General features: G+C 42.9%; 2 protein-coding genes across 3 annotated transcripts in view; one reads left to right on the forward strand and one right to left on the reverse strand.

Moving 5' to 3' along the window:
* Positions 1–10365, reverse strand: part of LOC141007342 (stromal interaction molecule 1-like) — a 39093-nt gene extending 28728 nt beyond the window's left edge. The window contains exon 1 of the mRNA XM_073479699.1: positions 10283–10365. The gene's annotated coding sequence lies outside the window, so the exon portion shown is untranslated. The remainder of the gene's footprint in view (positions 1–10282) is intronic.
* rhogb (ras homolog family member Gb) lies at positions 54–14571 on the forward strand. 2 transcript variants are annotated; one of them, XM_073479711.1, is made up of 6 exons: positions 54–182; positions 5022–5227; positions 9401–9508; positions 9952–10111; positions 10306–10476; positions 11421–14571. In XM_073479711.1, exons 4-6 carry the CDS (start codon positions 9983–9985, stop codon positions 11694–11696), a joined length of 576 nt encoding a protein of 191 aa, XP_073335812.1. In that variant the 5' UTR covers positions 54–182; positions 5022–5227; positions 9401–9508; positions 9952–9982; the 3' UTR covers positions 11697–14571. The 2 variants fall into 2 exon arrangements, with proteins under 2 accessions (XP_073335812.1, XP_073335811.1); XM_073479710.1 differs by lacking the exon at positions 5022–5227 and having other exon boundaries at positions 57–182.
* Positions 14572–14768: the final 197 nt, after the last annotated feature.

Genomic DNA, 14768 nt, shown 5'->3' on the forward strand with positions numbered 1-14768 from the left:
CTCTCCTCTCGGACTTCCTCCTCTTCATTAGCTCCGCCCGCCCGCCTCACTCTGACATACAGATCCACTGTCCCTCCCGCACACACACACTGACACACACTCACTGACACACGCACGCACACACCCACTGACGGAGCGGGACTGAGCGGAGCTGTGTGGCCGGAGAGGAGGACTGATGACCGGTGAGTCTCTGCTTTTCACCCGCCGGAGCTCCGGGATCACTGATGACCGCCCGCGTGTGTGTGTGTGTGTGTGTGTGTGCGTGTGTGCGTGTGTGTGTGTGTGAGAGAGAGACCCTGAGTGTGTGTTTCCTCTCTCTGTCCAAACTTTTAGCAGTGTATTGATCTCGGCTTTAATTCCCGTCAGCTGATCGATGTGTTCCCCAGCAGCGGATCAATAACCTGATTGTTTGTTTGTTTGTTTGTTGACGCTGCTGCAGGAAACTGGAGATGAAGTGCGACCACTCCCAATGTGTGTGTGTGTGTGTGTGTGTGTGTGTGTGTGTGTGTGTGTGCCTGTCACTCACTTCTTCTTTAAACTTTGACATAAATTCAGTGTAAAACAAAACAAAATGTATATTTATGTGTGTTTGTATCATCTCTTATCTGTTTTATGTGTTTTATTTGGTTTATGTTATTATGATATTAATATTCAGTGGTGGGGAAGTATTCAGATACTTTACTACAGTAAAAGTACTGAAAAAATACTCAGCGTTGAAATCTGGAAAATGTACTTGAAGTTTTAAAAGTAAAAGTACTCGGTGTAGTAAAATGTCCCCTGTGACTCGTTTACTAGTTTATATGATGTCACCAGATTATTATGACTCAGTCGTTAATGTAAAAGCAGGTTTTGCTGTGGTTGGTTGAGCTGGAGCTCATTTTAAGTATCTAATGATTATTTTCACTCTGGATTCACCTGCTGATTATTTCCTCCATTGATCAATCGATCAACGAGCCTGAGCCCAAAGTGACGGCTTCACACCGTCGGTTCAGTCCAACGTTGTTAAAAACAACGAAATCTCATGAATCTGAATATAGAGACACGACTTAACTATAACAAGCCTCTAAAACCATCAGAGAGTAAAAATAACCTTCCTGAGTAATCGAGTGCTCGTCACGCTGGATGAGATGACATCACGCGCTCAGATGTGAATGAGAAACACGTCTGTGAAGTTAAAACAGTTTCAGGCTTCCCAGAATGAAACAGGAAGTCAGAGGGTGAGATATGTCAGAGATCGACCAGCGAGCACTGATGTGGTGGCTTCTTCAGCAGCCAGACTGTAAATACAGAAGGTCTGAGTGCTTCATCTCAGGCCGCTGTGAAGTCACAGACACAGCACTTAGACTGAACCTTCAGCAGGACAATCAGTGTTTCAGCCCAGGTCTGGTCTGGTATTGTTGGTTCTTTTAGCCCAGGTTTGGTCTGGTATTGTCGGTTCTTTTAGCCCAGGTTTGGTCTGGTATTGTCGGTTCTTTTAGCCCAGGTCTGGTCTGGTATTGTTGGTTCTTTTAGCCCAGGTTTGGTCTGGTATTGTCGGTTCTTTTAGCCCAGGTCTGGTCTGGTATTGTTGGTTCTTTTAGCCCAGGTCTGGTCTGGTATTGTCAGTTCTTTTAGCCCAGGTCTGGTCTGGTATTGTTGGTTCTTTTAGCCCAGGTTTGGTCTGGTATTGTCGGTTCTTTTAGCCCAGGTCTGGTCTGGTATTGTTGGTTCTTTTAGCCCAGGTCTGGTCTGGTATTGTCGGTTCTTTTAGCCCAGGTTTGGTCTGGTATTGTCGGTTCTTTCAGCCCAGGTCTGGTCTGGTATTGTCGGTTCTTTTAGCCCAGGTCTGGTCTGGTATTGTCGGTTCTTTCAGCCCAGGTCTGGTCTGGTATTGTCGGTTCTTTTAGCCCAGGTCTGGTCTGGTATTGTCGGTTCTTTTAGCCCAGGTCTGGTCTGGTATTGTCAGTTCTTTTAGCCCAGGTCTGGTCTGGTATTGTCAGTTCTTTTAGCCCAGGTCTGGTCTGGTATTGTCGGTTCTTTTAGCCCAGGTCTGGTCTGGTATTGTCGGTTCTTTTAGCCCAGGTCTGGTCTGGTATTGTCGGTTCTTTCAGTTCCAGACTTTTCCAACATTTAGTCCTGGCTTTGTTTATGTTCACTGGTGTGTAAGACAGAACTGTGTCTCAGTCGGGGGTTAACAGACTGTTTTAACGAGGTCGCCCGGCTGAGTTAAGACCACAGTGCAGTTCATTAAAGGACAGTTCCACCTGTTTTAACGGTTCATGTCGTCGTCTGCGTGCTGCTTCGAGCTGCTGGTCAGACTGTCTCAGTCAACACTTTTCCTTCTCACATGCTGCTGCTGGATGAACAGAGCGGCGGACAAACCCTTCCTGTTTCGGTTTCAACACAGACCAGTTCCTCTTCGGCCTGCAGCGTCTGAGTCTTTGTTAGGGTGAGGGGAGGTGAGGAAACGCTGCGTTGGTCCGCTGCACGAGGACGACTTTGCCTCCGTCAGCTGGACCATAATAACAAGACTGTATGTGACCTGAGGTCTGTGAACAGTGAGGTGATCACAGGTTGGACCAGATAGTTTGAAAGAGAAAATGAAGGTGAACGTTATGATCCAGCCGTCTGTTGTAATCATTCGTCACAGTTCACAGACTCTCTTCCTGTTTCAGCTTTGACCTACTGTTCCTACTGTACTGATGTGGTCACATTTTATCTTTGCTGTGATGGATTATTAATGACAAGTTCACGTTTGGTTTGTCACGGTGCTTTAGATAATCTGGATAAACTTTTGGTTTGTCTGATGGTTCGACTGCGGGTGTGTCTGACTAATAACTCACCTCCTGTTAGCAGGTTAGCGTACAGCATGTTTGATTTAGCGTAATCTCTGGTAGTTTAGCCCGGGTCTAATATTATTGGTTGTTTTAGCCTGGTTTGCTCCAATATTCCTTGGTGTTTTAGCCCAGTTTGGTCTTAAATTCTCAAGTGATTTAGGCCCAGTTTGGTCCAATATTCTCTGGTGTTATAGCCTGGTTTGATCCAAAATTCCTTCCATGTTTTAGCCCCAGTTTGCTCCAATATTTTCCTTGATATTATAGTCGGGTTTGCTCCTAAGTTCTCTGGTGTTTTAGCCCAGTTTGGTCTAATATTCCTCTGTGTTTAGCCCAGTTTGGTCCAGTATTTCTTGATGTGTTTTGGCCTGGTTTGGTCCAATATCCCTTCCATGTTTTAGCTCCAGTTTGTTCCAGTATGTCCAGTTTGGTCCTAAGTTCTCTGGTGTTTTAGCCGGTTTTTGTTGATTGTTCTCTCAGTTTGTGCAGCTGTGTTTCACTGTCTGTTCACATGAGGAACATCTGTGTTGTTTAAAATGTTTCAGTTAACAAAGACTATGAAGGAACGCCAGAATTCACTTGCTTTTAACGGGTCAAAATTTGATCCGGATCCATTAGGAGGGTGTGAACAGAATATTGAAGTCGGGAACTTCGGACCCTGGGAACATGAAAAGGCTTTCATGCATTTCCCCTTTTTATCCCTAAATATACCACAATGCACTCATTTTGCAGAGCAGGCATCTTTTCTCTCAGATTGGGTTTTTCAGATTATTGTAAGATAAAAAAGTCCACTCAGCCGTGAACATTTTATATAAACTTTGCAGATCCAGTTTTAGAGACTTTCCCGTCAGAGCTTCAGCTGCAGGATGACTCGGTTCCTCTGTGGGTCAGGAGACTCCTCCTAAAGCAGCAAAATTTGATAAAAATACAGAAAAAGAACACAGCTGACGAGACGAAACTAAAGCGGTTTGTTGGTTCCTGAAATGCTGAAATACAAGACCAGTAAAAGCATGAAGGAGACGGGAGGCTGCCCGTCTCTCTCTTCACTGCTGCTGATTACATTTCAGAGTCTGTGGCCAAAGATTTTACTTCCTTCAACTACACAGAGAAAGTGTTTCTATCAGAGATAAAATAATAAGTTCATGTGATTATGGAGCCCGCTGGTTGTCTGATCCGTCCCTGCTTTAATCTGCTGTTGATACAAACTCAACACTTCCTCCATATTATTGACAAATCCAGTATCAAGTTCATTTCCACAGAACTAATTCATCAGTTCAACGAAATGGTTGAGTCATACTCACTTTGCTTTCTAACAACCAGACTGTTCTCATTCACTGATTCACTCTAGTGGGTCCTCCTTCTGCAGTTTTGTTGTTGTTAGTCCAGGTTTGGTCTGATATTGTTGGTTGTTTTAACCCAGGTTTGGTCTGATATTGTTGGTTGTTTTAACCCAGGTTTGGTCTGATATTGTTGGTTGTTTTAACCCAGGTTTGGTCTGATACTGTTGGTTGTTTTAGCCCAGGTTTGGTCTGATACTGTTGGTTGTTTTAGCCCAGGTTTGTACTGACATCCTCTCGTGTTTTTGCCGTTGTTTGATCACAGTCTGTGGTGTTTTTAGCGGGACCTCAATCTGGATCAGTCTTTGCTCGCTTGGTGTCATGGTTGTATTAAAACCACACGGTGAAAACAGACTGACGACACATTTATTCCGTGCTCAGAGAAAAACAAACAAGAAATGAACGACTTCCTCGTGTGTAATATGACATTTAAGACAAAAAATCTGTCCAGTCGGGGCGAAATATTCAAATGAAGTGCCTTACTCAAACAGAATTAAAGTTAATGAGCAGCTCGACTGCTTCATACGTTGTACCTGTATGTGAACGTAGCTTCAGAGACGAGTTCAGACATCCAGAGGGATACGGACCGGAGCCGCTGTCAGGCACCTCCATTTGGAGGTTTTCCGGGTATGTCCAACTGGTCGGTTTCAGATTAATGAAATGATGTTTACTACATTTTGTGAATAGATCCACAGTCACACGGCCCGACATCTGTCAGTGATGACGCAGAATCATGATGATGTTTGTTATAACGTGAGTGAGTAGTGAATGAGTGCAGCAGACAGTGATTCAGACACAGTCGTAGGAGAGTGACCTGGATTATTGAACCAGAATGTCGTGTTGTGAAATACTTCAATCATTTCTCCCTCAGGTTGCTGAAAGACTGTAAACACTACAGTACCCATGAGCCTCAGCTGCTGTTGCTACGGAGAGGACTCAGTGACATCAGAGCTTCACCTCTAACTTCATCCTCATTCAAAGCTTCCTGATTCGGCCTCTCAGATGACTTCAGGGTCGCGGCTTTGACAAAGATATTTTCCAGTTCAGTGGTCTGTAATTCCCCCTGTCATCATTCATGTAAATATTTTCATACGTCCAACTTATATATAACTCATCATGGTAATGATTAACTGGCATTTAAAAATAAAACAGAAAAGGTGTTTGTTTCAGATTCACACTTGAATCGAGCTCACACTCCCCCGGAGGAAGGCTGCGTTCACACAATGAATGCGTGTTAAAGTCGTTCTGCCGATCTCGATTCCTCTTCCTCTTTTTCTTCAACGTGTTTTTCTTCTTTCTTCCTCTCACAGTCCGACTCTGTCAGCACACTGTTCCCCATCAGATCTGTCCTCAGACCTGCTGCTTCCACTGGACAGCTGATGTTTGTCAATATGAGCTTCATATGAGAGTTTAACACTGAACATGTAATCGTATGAAAACAGAATTTTGGCCACCGGGACACAGAAAAGACCTGCTGGTTGCTCGATGGCTCCAGAGTTACTCTGTACGCTGGTTGGTGTGCCTGACTTTTTCATTTAGATGCATTAAAATACAAAAATAATTTTTTACAAATTATGAAAATGATCAGAAACTAAAAATAAAAGTGCAGATGTTTGTCTTAATTCAAATCACAGCACACACAACAAGAAGATCCATAACCTCAGTTGTTTGAAAAAGAAAGTGACAAAGTGCTGAACGAACTCAAGTAAATAAATCAATCTCAAATATTACTGAGGTTTGATGAGACAGAGCTACATTTCCTTAATCTGACCTGCTGAATATCAGGCGCAGCAGGCGACCAATGAAAACTTTGACAGACCAAAGCAGTTTCACTCCGGAGCTCGATCACACATTACTTTAAGCCTAATAACATTTTTATCATAAGTGAGTTTTATAAAAATTGTCATGAGCGGGAAAATTAGCAGCGAGACAAGAAACGTTTTTGTTTATTTCTGCTGTGACGCCGGACATTTTAACATGAGCTCTTATGGGGACTGACTGGCTTTAAGAGCGTCAAGTGGCCATTTGAGGAACTGCAGTTGTTGGTACTTCGGCGTTGGCTTCATCTTTAAGCCGGAGGTCGCCGCTTGCAGTTAATCTGTATCTAAATGTGGATACGGACTCACCGGTCATTCCTGTAGAGCTGCTCGTGGCGCATGAAGCCAAAAAAGTTTGAATTTCTGGATGTAAAAGTTGGCCGGATCTCCTCCAGCAGAGCAGCTGACTTCAGTTTAGCTCAAAGCTAACTTGAAAGGCAACAAAACAATTTCAATCATTTTGGGCGGCTGTGACCATAGACATTTATACATAGATGCCTCACTGAGTGGGTTGGCCCGTTGCTGCGATACGTCAGCACGTCCGCCACATATCAGGAGTAGTTAACGTTTATAATCATCAGAGAACGTTACAGACGTTGTTTTTGGTTCCTGTCTGTTTCCCAGATATATTCGTACGTGTGTGAATGTGTAAATGAGAGGCATTAACTTACAGCACTTTGTAGAAGGAGCTTTATAAAGTTCACTCCATTGACTTGTATTAGTTCACGGGGCAGATGTGCCACATCCAATATGGCGGCGACGTCGACGTACGATTCAGCGCTCAGTGAGGCGTCTATGTGTATAAGTCTGTGGCTGTGACACTCAATAAAAAGTGTATCCAACAGTTTCCATCCACTTCTTCCACACTGTCAGATTAACAGGAAGTGTTTGAGCCCTCTGCGTCACATGAAGTTGTAATTACACGATTCAGCCACTGTTTCCTGGGGTGTGACAGTTTTATCCCAGCAGCATCTAGTGGACATCAGACGAACTGCAGCTGAACGTGTCAACACTTGGTGCAGCCGAGACGCGATGATGTTGCCAGGTTGTACAATAACTTACTGAATAACACTGAACTACTGTGAGAAAACAGATTTAGACTCATTTGAACCGGACAGTTACACATAACGTGTTCCTTCACTTTTCTTCACTCGGGTTGCTTCTTTATTTCAACATGAAACCACGATGACACTTTTCTACCGAAAGCTTCCTTTTTTATCGACTTCATCTGAGTTACAACAGGAGCTCGTTACAACACTTCAAACGATTCTTTCACTCTGCTTCAGTCTCATCAACAGATTAATACGGTCTGTGTTACAGATGTTTTAAATCATGTTGACTCTGATATCACACACACACACTCCTGCCACCAAATGTAGATTAATCCACCGCTGAAAATAGTCCCAGTAAATGCTGTTTCCTCCTGTTGTAGTTTAAATCGTTATTAAAAACTTCAATGTTTTTATTAAATGGTTTCAGAGATTTGTGGTTAACGTCTGCCAATAGATAAATTAATGAGATATAGTTATGATTTTAGCATCTAATTATAAAAAAGTAGCGTATTTCAACCCAAAAAAACAAAAGAAAAAGAAATGTTCCCGTCTTAAACGTTTGTTGCCATCTGATAAGAAAATTACTGACCTTTTTTAAAAAATGAAACTATCCTAGTGAGGTGTTATAAAGCTTTACGTCTGTAAGGAAGATATCACACCAGAGCTCTTCTTTAAGTATCTGAACAGTTCTTCCACCACTGCGAAGGTCAGAGGTCACAGTTCTGCCCACCGTACACCATCTGAACAATACGAAGGACTTTGAGAAAGTGACAAACTGTGAGATCAGAGGTTAAAGCTTCCAGCAGGAGTGAGATCAGCCGACCTCCACCCAGAGAGAGCGAGGGGAGGGTGGGGTCAGCGTCCCCAGAGTCTGGGCTGAGCCACTTTCTCTATCCAGACATCTGGAGAGAGACACTGCAGAGTCAGAGTTTCATTGTTGAGCTGTGTTCATCTCATCACGTTCACTCTTCATACTTCAATCATTACTCTGCTTTGGCTCTTCGTTCTTCTGCAAGACGACAGAAGCTTTAAAAAACGAAACTCTGACAGTGAAACTTTTACACACTGACATGAAGAGAGACGCTTCAATATGAATCCAAACTCTCTGTTACGGTTTCGTTCTCAGCTTCAGTGTCTTGAACCTTTCTCTTCTTCGTTGGTGCTGCTGTTGTACTCAAACCTGTGCAGCTCAGGGTGACTCGATCTTTTGTCTCTTTATGTGTTTAAATCGTGTTATTTTCCTTATTTTGCTGTGCTGTCGATCCTGAGTCTGCACACGTTATTGTATTTTGAAAATTGACCGGATGCTCTGTGGCGTTCCTGTGTTTGACTTCCTGTCTGGCTCGATCTGCTCTGTGCAGCTCGACATGGCTTCTGTCCACTTCAGTCAAAACAAATAGACCTGGTGTATATTTTCTGCGGAGCAGAGCGGAGAGTCGCTTCTGGGACGCTGCTGAACGGCGCCGTGGGCCCGAGAGCATCAACTACAATGGTCATGATCAACTGCAGCAGCTGTGTCGCAGCTCGAACACAGAACAGACATAATCTCTGTGACTCTGACTTCAGGGGCTCAGACAGGACCGGGTGATTCGGACTGAACATGATTTGAGTAACTCCCAAAGTGACTATGACGTAAGATCAGGGAATCAAGTATTGAACAAGATTCTGGCAACTTTTTATCTTGAGTATGAGTGAGTGACTGTAAATCCAAAAACAATGTTTTTGACTCAGACATGTCATGATCAATGTTTTGTTATCGGCCTGGATTCAGTCTGGATGACTCAGAGACGACCTTTGGTGACTCGGTCATGACCTGCAGGATCTGGACGTGATCTGGACGAATCAGACCGGATTCATCCGCGTCTTATCTGAGCTTCCCCGGCGATGTCCAACTTAGACATCAGTCGTCCTTCTAGCCAGTATTACTATGATAACGACTGCGGCTGTGTCAGATACATAAACTGGAGACAGACGAGCGAATAAAGATCGACACACAGAGACTCTGTAAATCTGACAAACTGTCTCTGTCACATAAATGTCAATGAAATTTGACTGTGTGGGAGAAGTGTGTGTGTGTGTGTGTGTGTGTGTGTGTGTGTGTGTGTGTGTGTTTCAGCTTTGTCAATATTTGTCTGTGTTTAACCATAACACACACACACACACACACACACACACATATTCACGCTGGCATTCAAATCTGTGTGTGTGTGTGTGTGTGAGCAGGATAACATCTCTGTTTTGTTTGGAGACCGTTTCCTTCTGCAGCGATCATTTCCATAAACACAAATACTGACCGAGGACAAACTCCCCCCTCCTCCCCCTCTCTCTCCCCCTCCTCCCCCTCTGTCTCCCCCCTCCTCCCCCTCTGCCCCCCCCTGCAGTCAGACGATGGGACGTCACGTGTTTCTGAACAAACTTTGTTAACTGAAGAAACTGAAGTGTGTCTGACAGCCGGAGCAGGACGAGTGAACCAGTCAGAATCACCGAAGGTAAACCGTGAAGTCCAGACGATCGTTTGTCTTGTTCCTTTGTCTTCGCTGTAAATATCCTGATGGAGCGTCTTCATCACATTTACTCTGAGGGTCAAACTAAATTTAAAGCGTCGTACGAGTCCTGACACGAACACATGGAAGAGCTTTATAATGAAGCTGTGGGAGGTGACCACACGCTGTGTTTCACACATTTCACTGAAAACACATTCAACAAACTCACAGACTTTGGGACGAGGGGACAGGATGTGTTCAAACGTTAACTGATTTTTGGGTTTCAGGACTCATTTCATCACCGCTGCACTGTGATGAAAGATAAAATAATTTCCCTTTTAATACATTTCCAGAGCTGTACAGTCCTTAAAACACACAAATCTGTTACTCAGACTGGACTAACAGCAGTAATGTTTGTGTGTGTGTGTGTGTGTGTGTGTGTGTTGCAGGTCGCTGAAGGGTCAGAGGTCAGAGGTCATCATGCAGAGTATAAAGTGTGTGGTTGTGGGTGACGGTGCTGTGGGGAAGACCTGCCTCCTCATCTCCTACACCACCGGAGCTTTTCCCAAAGAGTACATCCCCACAGTGTTCGACAACTACAGCAGCCAGGTGTGTGTGTGTGTGTGTGTGTGTGTGAGGCTACTTTCATTATCAATTCCACATTAATATTTATAGAGAACATGGTGGAAACTTGTTAGTTTCAGTTTTTATGTTATGAACCAACACAGATACAAAACTCCCTGACCAGGTGTGTGTGTGTGTGTGTGTGTGTGTGTGTACCTGTGTGTGCGTGGTGCGTTCAGGTGACGGTGGACGGCAGGACCATCAGTCTGAACCTGTGGGACACGGCGGGTCAGGAGGAGTACGACCGGCTGAGGACGCTGTCGTACCCGCAGACCAACGTCTTCATCATCTGCTTCTCCATCTCGAGCCCCGCCTCCTACGAGAACGTCAAACACAAGTGGCATCCAGAGGTCAGAGGTCAAAACCTACCCGGCAACTACACAGAAATCCAGTTTATATTCAAGACTTGTTTATGTCTTATATATTATAGTAGATTTTTATATACATTTATTATAATCAGTCCACTTTAAAGACACATGCAGATAGTGTGAGAGCTGGAACATCATCAGTGACTCATTTGATTCTTACAGGACTGAATTTATTGAAATATTTATAAAGTAAAACAGCAGCATCAGTAATATTATGTTGTATATGAGTTACACAGGAAACAACAGGTTTGATTTGGCCCGCCAGATATTTCTCATGCAAAAACTAAATAAATAAAACTTATAATTTGAATCGTTGTTGTATTTTTGTGAGGTAAAAGTGGTCTTTAAATGTGTAACAACCCTAATTATTTATTATTTGTCATCATCTGAGCCGGTGGGAGGAGTCACAGGAAGTATGTCAGTTAAGGGAACTTACAAAGATTATCCTGCCGAAAAACTACAAAGTGTTTACCTGTTGTTAAGTCTTAAACACAGGAGAGAAAATAACTTAGATCAGACCTAGATAAATAAACGGATCACCAGAATGTCGTTTTCTCCCTCGACTCTCAGGGCTTCAGTGCTGAACCATTGTTTCAGTTTTGGCACCACTGGTCTGAACTCACATGCCTGAAAACTCGATAGCAACTCTCGATACTATAATAATTATCTCTCATTAACATTGCTTAAAATACTGTTCATTTTCAAATTAAAAATGTTTTAAAATCTTTGGCTTTGCAGAAAAACAAAATGACATAAGATAAAAACAAATCATTTTCCTTTTTTAACAAAAAAACAAAACACATTTTTGACGCTTTTAGTTTTCTGGTTTTCTGAGATTGAGATCAAACCGTTAAAGACAAAGTCGCTTCTTCAAAGAATTCCCTTCATTCATCTTTCCTAAACGTCATCGTTCTCATCATCATCAGGTGTTGCACCATTGTCCCGGCGTTCCCATCCTCCTAGTCGGCACAAAGAGTGACCTCCGGAACGACGCCGAGATCCAGAGGAAGCTGAAGGAGCAGAACCAGACTCCCGTCACCCGGCAGCAGGGCGACAGCCTCGCCCGCCAGATCCACGCCGCCCGCTACCTGGAGTGTTCGGCCCTCAACCAGGAAGGTATAAAGGACGTGTTCGCAGACGCCGTGAGGTCCTACCTCAACCCGCAGCCCACCACCACCAAGAGGCAGTGCGTCCTGCTGTAGGACCGGGCCTCCAGCGCAACAGCGACGGAGCGGTTTGGGTCGGCTGATTACCTGAGAGACTGTTTGGAAATGTGTGTTTTTTAGAATTTTATCTTGAAATAATTATAAAAAGGTAGTTTTGGGCTCAGTGTTTGAATTGTTGAGGGCGGGGGAGGGGAGGGTTGTTTTTGGTGGGATCTTCCCAAAAAGGGGAAGAATTATCAAAGATGATCTTCTGACATTTCTAATGCTACAATAATAATATTTAAAATCAAATTGAACTCACCTGTGGTTTTAAATGAGCGCAGCTCTGCGGTGGTCAGTGATTTTATTTTAATAACATATTTAACTTGCTGGTCTGAACGTGCGCAGGATGTTTATCCTGACTGTTATTCCACCTAATGAAAGATTAGTGGTGAAGAAACTAAAGTAAATAAAAACCAGGCCGCTCCTCCTGAAAGGGAATTTAAACACTGGTTGGAAAACATTTTTTGGGGTTTGTGGTCGAGCAAACGTTGAGCTTTAATTAAAACCATCGTTACCTTCGCTGATACAAACACATTCGAAATCGTCTCCGTCTTCTCTGAAACACCAGAACAGGAACCAGTTGGAATCATTATTGTGCAGCTCGTTCACTTTAGAAAAAGAAGATTTCGTCAAATTACAGTTTGACTCTAAAATCACACTCCGAGCAGTCGTTCTCATCCATTAATCCAATTAATACGTTTCTTTTTGTACGAAACAACAAAGAATAGTGTTTGACATGTGACAAGAATGACATGTTCGTAGAGGAGTGGGAAGAAGTGTAACCTGATCTAATCACAGCCCGCTCCATGAAAAATACCCATTTAAAATGACAGTTCAGAACTTGCCTGAGAATTTTCATGTTTATAGTTTTCCTCAGTATCACAGTGATCTAGTGAAAGTTGTCCGAACATCAACGTGTACGCTGCAAACAGGAAGTGCTGACAGATAATTCAGCATTCCTGTTTACACCCCCCAGAGCATTATGGGAACTGTAGTTCCAGCACTTAGAGCATGATTTTCCCCAAATAGAAGATGACCAATAATGGTGTTTTTAACAAAATCCAAAGACTTTCTGGTGTTTCAGTGTTTTTTACCACATTACTAAGGCTCAGAGTGGCAGGTGAGCACAGGATGTTAAAATCCTCTGCTCGGTAAAATACAATTATATTTTAAACTGGTGCAGTTTCTCACAAGGTGTGGACAAACACAATGGTTTTCGAATGAATTTGCATCAGCGTGCAGTTGGTCTGAGAGGACGGGCGGGTCAGACAGGAAGCAGCTTTGGTGGAGTCACAAACTGATGTAAATAGAAATCAGGAAGTTAAATAAGTAGGCATTGATGCTGAGCGTTTACATGAACGTTAACATGACTTTCACTGTCGGCTCTCGTCATTGTTTCGACTGTTTGGTTGTTGTTAAAAACTCACTGCGACTTTCTCAAGTTCTATTAAATAGTCTGTGACCTGCAATTTTTTTTGTTTCCGCCCAAATTATAGATTAACATTGTCTCTTGTGATCCCTTAAAGACACTCTTTGAGATTTTTCAAACAGCAGATGGTGGTAAAACACGGAAAAATAACCAAAGACAGTAAAGAGAAAGAAATTGTAACGATTGTAAACTTCAGAATCTGCTTTGCAAATGTTTTCTGAGGAAGAAAATGTTTTTGTTTTGGTCAAGAAACCGTGAATGTAAACAGAGCGTTAGCCACTGTGCTAACACCATGCTGTCTGTTAGCCGAGCTGTTCAACTGAAAAGTCCAGTCGGCTCCAGTTTGTCACGATTACTAAATTTCATTTACTCTTCAGTTTAAAAAAAGAAAAAAAAAGATTATTTTTGTTGATTGTTTTTAATTGACTGTATGTTTATTTAAATGTGACAATACATTTAAACATGTTTCATTCAGCACATCTGCCGTCTGTGTTTTAACTCAATAAGCATCTGCACTTTGAGCTAAAAATGCTAATGTCAGCATGCTAACGTGCTCACAATAGTGATGGTGGTATTTGGCAGGTTGGGCCTATTTACTATCTCCCAGCTGAGGCTGATGGGAACATCATTGGTTCTGAAGGTATTTGGTGCTGGACACATTAAAATGTTATTAGAATTAATTCTGAGGGGAACAAGAACATCTGAACCACATTTCATCACAATCCATCCCGTCGCTGTGGATCAGGGCGTCTGAATGTCTCTGTTGTTGTCGTGTGAAGCTGTTTTTGTTGTTCAGGAAAATGAAGTAGGGGGAAGTGAGTTTAATAAATGACCCGCAGGCAAACAACTTCCCCAAATGATGAAAGGGCTCTTTTAGTTTCAGATAACACAATAATCAAATCATAAACACACCCGGGGACGTTAACAAATGATCTTATCTGACCACTGAGGGTGTGTTCGGACCTGGTTTTAACATCTGTCCTGAGTGATCCGATCACAGGTGAACAGCTTTAAGCACAGAGACACAATGAGGACGCATTTGAGATCCGATCACTCAGACCACATACTTTTAGCAGTGTGTACGCATACTGAATGACCACCTAATCAGCTGACGTCCTCTGTGAAACAAGAAGTCACAGCAACAGTAGAATGGATTAAACACACAGTCTGACTCCAGGTGCTCCACTGTGATGTGAATTACATGTTTGTGCTCTCTTAACCTGCCAATGTCAGCAGCAGATGTTTGTGAACACACTGTCTGTTTCAACTGATCCAACCATTGAACCAGTAATGACAACATCACCAGACTCCCTTAACAAATCATCTGATTTTAAGAGTTGTTTCATGAGGAGAAACTTAACAAACATAGTGAAACTGTCTCTGACAGATTCTGAATCATTGTCTCCTTCTTGTAAATTCAGCATTAAATGAAAACAGTAAGTTGTGTGTTTCCTTGTAAAAAGTGTCAGTTTGTGGCAGCATGGCTGCACCAGCCTGTCTGCTTCTGTGTCTAAAGTGCTAAAGTCTGACCTGCCAACATTTAGCAGCTGTTTGAACACACTGTTTACACTGATTTCACCATTTACACTCAATTTATGAAAGAAGAAACATTTTATTGATCTAAACATGTCACATTT

Source organism: Pagrus major, chromosome 13 (genome assembly GCF_040436345.1).
Source record: "Pagrus major chromosome 13, Pma_NU_1.0".
In the NCBI taxonomy this organism is placed as follows: Eukaryota; Metazoa; Chordata; class Actinopteri; order Spariformes; family Sparidae; genus Pagrus; species Pagrus major.